General features: G+C 48.1%; 5 protein-coding genes across 5 annotated transcripts; 2 read left to right on the top strand and 3 right to left on the bottom strand.

Moving 5' to 3' along the window:
- Positions 1–339: 339 nt before the first annotated feature.
- On the top strand, positions 340–1665 carry FTJAE_3997 (hydrolase or acyltransferase (alpha beta hydrolase superfamily); the record flags this gene model as incomplete). Its single annotated transcript, XM_037350354.1, has 1 exon — positions 340–1665. The coding sequence occupies one exon, from the start codon at positions 340–342 to the stop codon at positions 1663–1665; it is 1326 nt and encodes a 441-aa protein (XP_037208915.1).
- A 1744-nt stretch (positions 1666–3409) lies between these two features.
- On the top strand, positions 3410–4565 carry FTJAE_3996 (peroxisomal short-chain alcohol dehydrogenase; the record flags this gene model as incomplete). Its single annotated transcript, XM_037350353.1, has 3 exons — positions 3410–4190; positions 4244–4353; positions 4542–4565. The coding sequence occupies 3 exons, from the start codon at positions 3410–3412 to the stop codon at positions 4563–4565; spliced, it is 915 nt and encodes a 304-aa protein (XP_037208914.1).
- Positions 4566–5308: 743 nt separating this feature from the next.
- FTJAE_3995 (quinate permease) lies at positions 5309–7011 on the bottom strand (the record flags this gene model as incomplete). Its single annotated transcript, XM_037350352.1, has 2 exons — positions 5309–6674; positions 6731–7011. The coding sequence occupies 2 exons, from the start codon at positions 7009–7011 to the stop codon at positions 5309–5311; spliced, it is 1647 nt and encodes a 548-aa protein (XP_037208913.1).
- A 1569-nt stretch (positions 7012–8580) lies between these two features.
- Positions 8581–9369, bottom strand: FTJAE_3994 (uncharacterized protein; the record flags this gene model as incomplete). The annotated part of the gene is made up of 1 exon (XM_037350351.1): positions 8581–9369. The coding sequence occupies one exon, from the start codon at positions 9367–9369 to the stop codon at positions 8581–8583; it is 789 nt and encodes a 262-aa protein (XP_037208912.1).
- A 676-nt stretch (positions 9370–10045) lies between these two features.
- On the bottom strand, positions 10046–10804 carry FTJAE_3993 (uncharacterized protein; the record flags this gene model as incomplete). The annotated part of the gene is made up of 1 exon (XM_037350350.1): positions 10046–10804. The coding sequence occupies one exon, from the start codon at positions 10802–10804 to the stop codon at positions 10046–10048; it is 759 nt and encodes a 252-aa protein (XP_037208911.1).
- Between the last annotated feature and the right edge of the window lie 1777 nt (positions 10805–12581).

Below are 12581 nucleotides of genomic sequence, written 5' to 3'. Positions count from 1 at the left end.
ACGCGAGAGCCTCATACGTCGTCCTGGCGGCTGTGTCTGACGATCGTTACTAGATATGGCTAGACTTTGCGAGAGACGCAGATGGTGGATACTGCTGACGGACTCGAAATTATTTCCGTCACGATTCATCGCTTCATATTCCTTTATCGAGACTTTACTCATCATGAGTTCAGGAATGACTCCCCAGACCAGCCGAAGTATGGATCTAATTGCCAGATTGGAGGCTCGGCAAGACTGGTCGAAGACAGATATAAAAACCCAAGTAGCATCCTCGAAAGTCAAGAGTTCATCACAACAATCAACAACTTCTCATTAATCAAGACATCGATCATTTCAATCATGAAAACAGCTTCTTTCTCTACTATGTGTACCCTACTAGCGGTTCTGAACGCAGGAACCGCAAGTGCTAAAGACAAGGAGGACCCTATCCTCTTCCTCAACGAAGATGATAGTTTCAACTTCGACATCCTCACCGGACTTGGTCAAATGGCCAACGACGGCGCAGACGTCAATCCCGTTCTGAGCGTCGCCAAAAAGATCATTCCCGGCGACTTCGACAGCTATATCAACGAATGGTTCGATCTTGCCAACTATACCAAGACTCAAGCTCTTGACCCTAAGATTGCATACGATCCTATCAATGTGAGGGCAACTTGGTTCTCTGTGGCAAACTATTTTCGCCGGGCTGATGCTTATAATCGCGCTGATTGGGACGACCCTCGCATCAATGGGTATTGGGATGAGCAGCGTGCTGCTTTTGATAAAGCCATTGCTGCTTTGCCTGTCCCGGCTGAGAGAGTTGAAATCCCTGCTGGTGACTTCAATGTCTCGGGTATTTGGTATTCTCAACCTTACCAGAATGACCAGACTAAGCGCCTCCCGACACTCCTACTCACTCAGGGCTTCGATGCTGCCCAGGAGGACCTGTACGCAACTGTTGTTGCTCCAGCACTAGCTCGCGGATACAACATCTTCTCTTTTGAAGGTCCAGGCCAGCCAACTGTCCGCCGAGAACAAGGTGTAGGCTTCATCCCTGACTGGGAACGAGTCGTGACTCCTGTTGTCGATTATGTGCTCTCACAGAAGTCTGCGTATGTTGATCCCAAGAAATTGGTTCTCTATGGACACTCTTTTGGGGGCTATCTCGCTGCTCGTGCCGCAGCTTTTGAGCCCCGACTAACTGCCCTGATGTTGAACGGTGGCATTTGGGACGCATACACTGGATACGCCGCTCATCTGACACCTGAGCTTCGTAAGCTTCTCGAGTCAGGTGATAAAGAAGCATTCGACGACGCCCTTAGTAAGATTCAAGACGATCCAGAGATCTCTACTACCACCAAATGGGGCATCTTACAGGCTCTGTGGTGTTTCAAAACCAAGTCCCCCTACGAATTCTTCCAGTTGACCAAGAGCTATAATCTACGTGGCGGTATCACAGACCGTATCCAGATGCCCGTCTGGATCGCCGATGGAGAATTCGAAACACTTCAATCTGGACAGTCTAAGCCTGTTGCCGAAGCTTTGGGAGATCGTGCTGAACTTCACATGTTTAATGGTACTGCTGGATATCATTGTCAGACTGGCGCTCCTCAGGAATTTGGGCGAGTGATTTTTGCGTGGTTGGACAAGATCTTGAATAAGGATTCGGTACTATCCTGGGAATGATGGAGGGACCGCCGGATAGAATGCAGTCAGAGGCAACTATCGATGCACAGGTCCCTTTCGCGTTCAATCTCTTCGGATCATTTGATAATTTTCATACCGTTTTGCTCTTTGGGTTTTCATTCTAACTTAAGTCGCTCTTTTAATCTATTTTCATATCTCGCTTCCTCATAGTGAATAGTCTTCGGTAGCTGCGGTCACATGAGCTCCCAAAGAAACGTTGGCGCTCAAGTTCTTTCATCCTTAATTATCTAGGCTTCCGTACCCGTGTGGCGTGACATGTGAACTCTTGATACGAGCTGCTTTTCAGGTTGAATGCGGTTCTCCATATTCGGAAACATGTGTCGGAAAGCAATACTCCGATCACCCTCATTGAGACATAAAATTCGATATCATGCCCCGTAACAGAAGGTAGCACTCAACAAAATATCACGTCAGCGGGCTTCAATTCTGTCAAAATCGATATACATTTTAGTCTACATAAGACCCAGTCGATCATGAAGCTCTCTCTCTTCTAAACTCGACTAGCCAACCTTACCACCGCCGTGTTTTGTATCCAACAAAAAGTGCCACGATGAAGGTAAGCCGTCCTTGATTCTATTGCGGATTCCATCTAAGTTCAACAATAGATACTTTCTCCAGGTTCCCTCTCACTGCCCCTTGCTGGTGTCCTTGCCCAGCAGGTCTTAGTTGAAGAATGGCTAAGTGGAGATTGCAACGGGCGACCTTTCATCACTGCCAACGTGTATGGAGGGGCCGATGGAACCTCATGTGTCAACGTCGAGCAATTCCCAGCAACCAACATCAAAGTTACTCTTGTGCAGCCTTGCACTGATGGATCGATTCCAACCATCAAGGTTTCCAGTGTTGAATGTGCGCAGTTTGAAACTGAAATTGTTCTAAGCGCAGATGGGTCCTGCAACTCTGTGGACATTACTCCCTGGGCTTATGAAATCTCCTGTAATTAGTTACATATACTATAGGTAGTTGGTGAGGTTAGTGCACGATGAGCTTGAGGATAGCCATCATTCTCTTCACAGGTTTCAAGCTGCTCAGTGCCCAAGTTTGATTTGACCCAAGTCGGCTGCTTAAGCCCATTCATCATTGATAATATAGTGTTTAGAATTTATGGGAAACCCTTGGTTACATGCTTAGCTGCACACAGTCCAGTGAAATGGCCAATATCCTCATCAAAAGATCATGCAAGTTGTCGCTACTTCACTACGTATGATAACAGCATGTCTAGTCTGTAGTACTGCAGTACTGTATTGCCTAAAATACGAGCTCTATTGTTGGATTGGTTCGGACGAATATGTCAGCAAAATCTTGGCCTGGGGAGGGAGGCAACTCCGCATAGGAGAAGTGGCTTGAGAATACGAGCGACGCATCCCGATTGGCTGAACCTTATCACCAACGTTGAGATATCAACTACCTCTCAAAGACGATCGGTCAGTGGCCCAATAATCAACGCAGTATCTGTAACTAGGTTGTGAGGCTCAACTTTCCAACCAGTGCAGAATATCTCTCATAACCTGCAGGCAGGCGGGTATGCTTTGCAATCAATCTGCATTGCCAACTCATTCATCGTTGTTTATACTACAAACATCTCGATGTAAATATGTCACTGCAATATAAATAGCAAACTACAACTAGCATTACGTTCACCTAGCATTGATCCAAGCGAACAACGCAACTCATCTTACGCCATAACCATACTCAATTTCTGTATCGAGACATCCTGTTCATCATGAGTCTTCCTACTTTGAACCAATACCACAAAAAGCCCTATCAGGCAATTGATCCTTCTCTCCCCGCCCTTCAGCAGACAGGCAGAACAGTCATTGTTACTGGGGGCAATAGTGGCATCGGGTATGCTATCGCTCGCAGCTTTGTCAAAGCGAACGCCGCTCGTGTCATTATCCTTGGACGTCGCAAAGATGTAGTCGCATCTGCAGCTGCCAAACTTCAAGACGAGGGTTATCAGTTTGGCAGTGGTACAGATGTACAAGGCCGCACTTGTGATGTCTCGGACTTGAAATCCACTGAGCACCTCTGGAAAGCACTTGATTTAGAGGATATTTTCGTCGATGTCCTGGTCTCGAGTGCTGCAAGCTATGGTGCTATCGAGACTATTCTTGATGGAGGTCTGGCCAAGGTCTGGGGCGACTTCGAGTCCAATGTGCGAAGCACTCTCGATATGACAGAGCGATTTTACAAGCAAAGAAAAGCAGCCACAGACCAAACCAAGGTAGGATATTTTCACCTTCATTCCAAGCTCTCCCATGCTCACAATAGGCAGTTTCTAGTCAACATCTCAACCTGTGCGGCTTACATGTGGTCAACAGTGGGTCCCGACCGACCAACATATGGGCTGACCAAAAATGCCAGCACTCTCCTCCTGCAGCATATTACACAGGATACTAAACCCAGTGATATGCAGATTGTCAGTTTCCATTTAGGTGGCATTTTGACCGACTCTGCCAATAGAGTCGGTGGGGATAACCGGGAGGGCCTTGTCTTTGACGATGGTAAATACTTCCTGGACTTCTAATGCAGCCTTCAACTAACAATTGTTCCATAGAAAACCTTCCAGGCCACTTCTCCGTCTGGGCAGCAACGCCTGAAGCCAGCTTTCTTCATGGCCGCTTTGTTTGGGCTAATTGGGATGTTGATGAGCTGAAGACTGGTCCTGTACGTAAACAAATCGACACTGTTGAGCACTTCCTCAAGGCTGGCGTGGAGGGACTATCTGAAAGGATGGGGGGGCATGATCATGACTTAGTTCTGTCTCATATCAATTCTCAATCATGCCGGCAACGGTGGTCGTCTCTCCTTGTCATTCGTTCCACATATACTATATACTCAACTCAAATGTTCAGACTGAATCACTGTGGACTTCGTAAACCAAAATGTCATTGACCTGCTGCCTTGCTGCTGCAGGAATAGACACACTGATGTGCAGTTATGCAAATAGGCTGCCACTTCTTCCATAGCGGTTTTCCATCAAGGGACTTCCAACCACCAGGAGAATAAGTTGCGATTCTTTCGCAGGCCCCTACATATCGCAACCTATCTTATTGTGCAGTCAAGTCTTATGAAAAATGCACGTTCCAGATGATCTTCCGATACTTTAGAGTTCAACATGCACACAGTCTCGAGATAGTGAATAAATTCAAATCAATTCTAGAGTGCCAACACCACAATACGTCTTTATCTCTATACTCACTACATAGAAGGTGCGCAAATCGAACGAATGCAGTTACTGCGAAGTAAGCTTGTGAATACATTCATGCTTGTCTCACTCTGAACCAATGGCTCCAGACTATGATTGTGAAAAGGATTATCTACGGAGTAATCCCCTCAGATATCGATAGGCGATAACGAGCTTGTGCTAGACCCAATATAATTGATAAGGATCAAAAACTAGGACCGACGCAGCTAGTCATGGTGTATCAAGCACTTAAAACACTGCTACCATTCACGACCATATCATGGAAACTAAGCAAGTGAATATCACAAAAGAGGTCAGATGCGGTGCAATAGTTGTCACTTTGAACAGTATGCATTATAAGATATACTATCATGCAAAAACAAATCGCTTTCCTTCATATCAAATTCGTAAGATCCCAAACTCCATTCCAGTAAATTAGACAACCTCTTTGGACTTGTTCTCAACATAAACAACCTGTCCGTGAGTGTTCATAGCAACGCTCTCCTTCTCATTATACACAGCATCCTGCTGCTCAGCATCGCGGTTGCCGAACAGACCAATCTTGTACCAGGGAAGGTCAAAGAGTCTATCCATGCTCTCAAGAGAACGACCAGCAGTCTCAGGGACTGAAACAACAACCCAAATACCACCCACAACCAGGATAGCAGCGTAGGTCCAGAAGGTGCCATTAGGGTTGATTCCACCCTCGGATGTTGGCAAAAGCATATTAGGAGTGGCTCGGCTGCTACCATATTGGCAGAGGAAATGCAGGGTCATGGCGAACGAGGTACCGAAGGCTCGGACACGGAGGGGGAACAACTCGGCAGTGAGAATGTAAGACATGGTGTTCCAACCAAGAGCCCAACCGATGCCAGAGATATAGATCATGGCCATAGCACCACGAGCAGCAGGGGAAGAGCTATGAGGCTCTGGGACGGCAGTGAGGAATGATCCAACGTAGATCATAGCAAGAGCTTGCAGGACAATGCCTCCGATGAGAGCACGCTTTCGGCCGATGACATCGACGAGGAAGAGAGCGCAAGTAATGGCCGAGACAAGCTTAACAATGCCGAAGAGGGCTGTAACAAGCAGGCCAGTCTCAGAACCCTTGATACCGAGAATGGCGAAGAGATCGGGGGCGTAGAGAGTGATGGAGCCAGCACCGGACCACTGAGCGAGAACCTGGACCATACTGGCGAGGTATAGACGGTAAAGGTTGCTGCTGTTGAGGAACAGCTCCTTGCATGTACCGAGGAATGAGTTGTTGACACTCTCAAGCTCGTGCTCGTGGGCCAGCTGAATGGCGGTGATTTCGAGGGTAATGTAATCGGATTCGGGATCTTGCTGTCGAAGGCGGGCCATAACAGCAGTAGCCTTCTCGGTCTGACCCTTCTTGATGAGGAAACGAGGAGATTCGTCGACGAAAAAGCTAAGAATCAGAATCAAGCCTGCAAACATGATGTGAAGGCTGGTAGGAACGAGCCAACGGGCGTGAGTGTTGTCGCCCATGTGAAGAGAGCAGCCGTAGTTGGCGAAGTAAGCCAAGACGATGCCAAGGTAGACGAAACCGGAGAAGACACAAGTGCAGAGACCACGGACAGCTGTTGGGGCGATTTCGGCGAGATAGACGGGACCGACAACGGCTGTTTGGCCAACTCCGAGACCTGCGATGAAACGACCGGCGTAGACGGCGCCGAGGCTGCCGCCATTGGCCATGAAGATGACGATTCCGACGATCCAAACAATGCAGAGCTGTCGAGTAGCCCAGATACGTCCGATTCTATCGCAAATGAGGAAAGCACTAGAGAAAAGACGTCAGTGGATATTTCGTCAGGTTGTATGCTGATTGGTACTTACATCAATGCGCCTCCAACACAACCAATCTGAACCATGGCCGAAACATTAGCCTTGATGTTGGCCTGTTCGACAGTCGAGTAATCCTCAAAGTGGATGTATTTCTTAAAGTCCTTCGACTTGAAGGCACCCGAGATCAGACCCTCATCAATACCACGCGCCGCACCCATAAGACCGAAAGCAAAGACAGCAAACCATAGTCGCCAGTTAAAGACACCCTGTGGCTCACCGACATCGCCCAGCTTGAAGATGTTGACGGGCTTCTTGACAACGCCTCCAGCCATTGTGAAGTGTCTGTTGAAACTGAAAGAGGGGAAGAGAAGATGAATTGGGGTGGTCTTGACTCTTTAAGCTTTGGGATGCTTGGGTCTGGACTGGACTAGTGATTGGGGAAAGGCTTGGGGTTGGAAGGGGGACCCTGATCTTATAGGGGATTGAAACGAGGTGTCACTAAGGCGGTTGCCCATGGGGTAAAAATGTAAATCTTGGTTCGGGTGATTTACCCCGTGGAGATTGAGAAACGGTTCGGTTTGTCATTGCTGGGTTTGATGGAGTTGGTGATGGCTGTTGATGGAGACAGAATGTGTCGTTTTTTGTTCCCGCGGGTAGAATTCGCCAACGAAAGAAATGGGTCGGGATCCCCGTTATAGAGTGTACCCGTGCGAGTGCGGAGAAGATTGAGTTGGTGGCGAGTCAACAGTTGAAGAGAGCAGTGTTACTCCCGAGAAGGCTTCCAGAACACTACCGGTATAGTGGTACAACGTACGCAAGCTTCAAGTCCTTTGAGCTCTGAACACTGCGTCTAGACTCAACAGCACCTCATCTGATCCCACGAAGTTCGAGATGAGATCACCCCAAGTCCCCGTGTTCCAGGGCCATCTCCGCATTAACAGATTAAGCTTCATCGGTGAACCCCGCAACCTCCAACTCTTCTGGTCCTAGCTCCTTTGATCTTTGCCAAGACGGGGCTTAGATCGATGCCAAGGCCCATTTTTCTCGGCACGAACGGCACATAAGAAGCCCTGGTGCCCCGGCCTCGTCCTACCCTTCATCATCACTCATTTGCTTGCGCTCCCTCGCTCTCGACTCACGAATCCACCTCTGGCCTGATGTTGCTAGCTCCCGCGGGTACGATCCCTGAAATACAATCGTCCCGCGGATGAGGGTCGTTGATTTCTAAGGAAGAGACTTCCCGCGGTTGGGGAAGAATTCGCTCAGCAGCTGAAGTCTCGATTTTTTTATTGTTTTCTCCCGTGCTCGGGAAATCTTTCTTTTTGAACTCTCCGAATTTCCAGATGATTTGCGCAGAACATGACGAATTATTGCTCTTTAGTAAATATTTCAGTTCTCGACGTTTTGAGAGGATCGAGGAATCGCAGTTCTGCCATTGACGTTTTGCGCGGCATCAAAACTAGAAATTGGCTTATGGAAATGCGCTTATTCTTGTGCAGTTTGAACTGTTCCCGTGCGGCTGAGAAATCCCGTTCGGGCATTTCCCGTGGTAAGATGAGGCTCTGGCCCATGACGGCCAAACCAATTACCCTAGGAGCGATATTTCAGCCATAAATTAATCTTTCAACGGCATAAAGCCAATTTTGCAGGAAAATATAAGAGAGCAATGAGAAATAAATATATTAGCTTATTTATGCTTTTCCCGTTGTGAAATGTCGTTATTCTCCAACGGTCAATATATTGCTTCTGAGCAAAGTCTGGCTTAAATCCCAACAGTTAACGCAATGCAAAGTTCAACGTCGTACTCTCGTTATCACTAGACGAAACTGAGGCGTAAATAGTACCTTCGTCTCTGTTCTCTAATTTATGATGCCAAGATAATAACGAGCTCCTCACTCATTTCACTTGTGGTTTGGGAAGTCTTGGACGAGACTGTCGACTGCCTGGGCAACCTCCTTGGGTCGAGAAATTTGCGGACTGTGCCCAGATCCCTCCAGCACACGAGTCTTCCAAGCTTCACTCCCTCCACTCGACGCAATCATGCTCTCCTGGTCGGAAAAGGGAATGACGGCATCGTCTGTTGCTTTGATATACGCCAGACGACCTTTGTATGACTCTGCCGGCCATGCTTGCGGAGGGACGACGCCCATATTGGCAGCCATACTCTGTGGCTGCAACTGTGACAGTGCCCACTGTGCCAGCTCGTCCGAAACATCGGGTCGGTAGAGTAGACTACCAGGGTCCTTGGCGACGAAAAGCCCCGGAGAAGGGGTATCCCAATTGACATATGGAAGACCGCCTAAGCTGCGAATAACGGCTCCTTGATCCATGCCTCCGGGGAAAATGTACCCGCAGAGAATGATGAGCCCCAAGATTCCACCTGGTAGGTTGTCTCGGGCTCGATCGGCGAGAGAGAGTCCGGTGATAGCGCCGCTACCAATTGGTCCGCCATACGAATGCGCTAACACGACGACTTGTTTGCCTTCGGCTAAGAGTGGTTCCAGAACACTTCGTACGTGCGCTGCATCATCGAATTGTGTCTTGTCTGGTACACCGGATACTGAAGGCAGATCCAGATTCTGAGTGGGATATCCAAGGGACTCCAACTCAGGGATCTGGTACTTCCAGGCCCAGGAGCCATGCCAGGCGCCGTGGACAAGAAGGATGGTTGGCTTTTGGGTGGACGACATATTGGTGCGTAGTAGGGAAAGCTTTGCAGAAGACGATGAGAGTTAGTGATTTGTGAGATTTTAAAAAGTCGGTGTTGCTGTTCAAGATGCGCGAATAAGACCAGTTGGCATCCGTAGACAGACTATAATCTTACGGATTACGTCACAGATGCAGGCAATTGAAGCTGGCCTTGGCTGCTAAGGAGACGCAAGCAAGCTTGTGGCATCCAAGCTAAGTGGCAACAAGGCTTAGGCCAATTGAGTACAGATTTCGTGAACTTTACATTTCTTTAGATGATGTGTTTTTGGCACCTCAGGTTTAACATGATTTGCTTCGGGACTGGATGCACTAAACCAGAATCAGGTAGCGAGACCCCTTGATCATCCAGATGAAACCGCGAACTCTGGGACAACGCAGTTTGGGCAATGATTGGCTCACCACACGTGGAGCCCCGCCCGCCAAGACCCTTATCGAAGTCAGTCACTTGAGCCTCATTAACGTCGACAAACCTTGTTTATGTATTCTTTGGTTCAACAGCTGTCAATTGATTGGCAGAAGAAAATGTGTCAATAAGAATATGATCACTGCAATTCTCCCATGACAACAGAGGATTAATTTAATTCAGCTGTGCAGGAAACATGTTTCCCCAACACAGTGTGACCCGTTCGGCTCAACAAACAAAAGGCAAGTCCATCTTCAAGCCGAGGCTTGGCATTGGCGCCACAAACCTAATGACAGGACCAAGGAGAACCACCCGTCCGTCAACAAACTTTGACGGAAGCCCGTTTCGGCAACCAGTCTGTGAGACGGCCAGGAAGGTCTTCGAAAAGTGATTCGTAGTTGAGATCGACTCTGGCCAGGCCCAGCAAGGCGATCTGCAAGCCTCCTCTTGGTGATGTCGGTAGACAAGATGTGAAACTTCTCAGGAATAATCTCAACCTGATGATCAAAGGCATCGCGGATCAATTCATAGTGGTCCCTGATCTGCTGTGCGTCAGAGTCAGAGTTAACGACAAGGGTCATGATGCCGGCTCTGCGGTCATTCAAATGGACAGCGACGATGAGCCTGGAGACATCTTCTCGTCTGTTCATGTACTTGGCCTGCAGGCCGGGAGTGGTCTGTGACCCGAGCCACATAGGATCACATCGGAGGGTGACAGAAACCTTGGATTTCTTCTTTCTGTCTTCGCGCCTCCTTCTGTCTGTTGACCTTCGAGAAGGAGGCTCGTCGATGGCCTCAGTGCCACGGGTTACCATCCCCCCAACGGCGCGCCTATGCTGAGAGAACGAACCGCCAGAGCGAAGTGTCTCCGATCGAGGCGGCCAGGGCCCAAAAACGGGTTTGACGAATGAGTCCATAGACATCTGACCACCCTTAAGGGTTGAGGACTGGCCAGTGCTAACAGAACGAGCATTCGCCAAACTGTTTGAAGATGAAAGACGACGGGGAGTCATAATGATGGCTGAAGATGGAGTGATGGATAGATTGAAAGATATAGTCAAGTTCAAGATTGTGGGATGTAAGATTCAGGTTGACGATTTGCCAAGTGAGAGAGACTGTGTGAGCACATTCTGGCGGATGAAGTTTTAAGGAAATCCAGATCACTCCCCTAATCACTCTGCTTGAAGAGGCTCGTAGAAGATGAGATTAAGAGAGTGAAAGCGTTTGCAGGTGAGCGTGACCAAAAACCCCGAAACTTCTGGCCCTCCTGAGTGATCATTAGCGTACTTTTCGCGCTCGTCAACGTTGTAGCAACTAGTGGCTGGAAATGAAATTGATCAACTTGGAGTTCCGCGTCTGTGGCTTTGAATCCAAGACTGCGAGGATCGTGTTGCATTCTTGATACTCTGTAATCACATATCATGCTTGGCTCTCCTACATCGGCTGCGCGGTATCTCGCAACCTCAGCCGCGACCCAAAATCACCCCAATCAGAGCTCAAGACCCTACACCCATATTATTAGCTTCGGACCAGAGTTATGGACCGTCCCTCCCGAGGCACACATTGGGTGCAATTATTCAGTTACGATTGAAAAGAGTCTTTTGTAGGAGTATACGCAAGTATGGTTTGAGTGTATAGGTAGGTAGTTTATGGTACTTGTTAATGTAAACTCTGTGTTGAGGAAACGCTGTATACTCCGATATTGGTACCATAGAGGTACAAGATGAGCGGTTTCCATGCTTCGCTCCAGGTTCCTGCTGTATGTTTGTGTCCTGTCTCGTTGTCTCGTTTCTTTCGGCTTCAACAGAATGGCCTTACCAGTAGCAATAGCCAGATAAACCAGACAGAAAACACTTTCTCTAGGGTAGGACAGCCATCATGGCTCATCATAGTATTACTCCCACTGTGTTGTCTGGAAAAGAGAAATGGCGGAAGTCTGGGTGACCTCATTTTTTACTTTTTCTATATCCATGATGAGACATGTTTGCCAACTAGTGTCTCGGCGGGGGTTGGATTCTCATTCTAGTTCATCCGTATGGTCGAAGGAAGAGGGGCAATTTGGCCAGTGAGCAAAAGGACCAAGGAACTGGACTCCGTATGCTACAAGACAAAAAGACTTGGGTAACCTTGGTCGAGTCTTGGGGAATATGAGGCTAATTGTTTTTGTCATCTATGACGACGACGTTTTACCCCCTACATATTCTAGTTACAGCGTGCCCCACCGGTGAGATCAGCCCCCTGTAGCGCCCCTAGCCCCCGTGTCCAGAACTCAATCACTCTCAGACCTGGCGATTTCCCTCCATCTTTGCCTTTCTTCATCTCCATTTTCATTTTCATTTGGCTGTCTTTTTTTTAATTCGTTTTCACTGCTGGAGTATTGCCATTTTATTTTCCAAAAATCTGCCGTATATTTTCTCAAAATGAATTTCACTGATCTTGGATTAGTGGCTGATCTGGAGAGTGATTGCAAATGGCCTCCATGACCCTTACTCTCTCTTGCCCGCCTGTTTCCCTTTGTTCTTCCTTTGCTCAACACAATGAACTTGCTCTTCTCGTTTGCTAGATTTCTATTTTGCTGTCGAAATTATTTCCAAGCGCTTTCGCTTTCGCTTTTCTTTGCTGTCCAAGAGCTTGCCTTCTCTATCTTGGGATTATCATCACCTCACTTGCTGCCTCTTTTCTTTTCTAGCTGTCGCTTCTTGCAGAGGCAGCAAGCACCTACGCTCTACCTCTCCTCCCCTTCTTCTGCCTGTCTCCCACGTCTGCACATTGCTCTGTCGTATTGTGCTG

This window comes from Fusarium tjaetaba, assembly GCF_013396195.1.
Source record: "Fusarium tjaetaba strain NRRL 66243 chromosome Unknown NRRL66243_c0000075, whole genome shotgun sequence".
Lineage (NCBI taxonomy): Eukaryota > Fungi > Ascomycota > Sordariomycetes > Hypocreales > Nectriaceae > Fusarium > Fusarium tjaetaba.
This window is presented reverse-complemented; position numbering and strand designations above follow the sequence as displayed.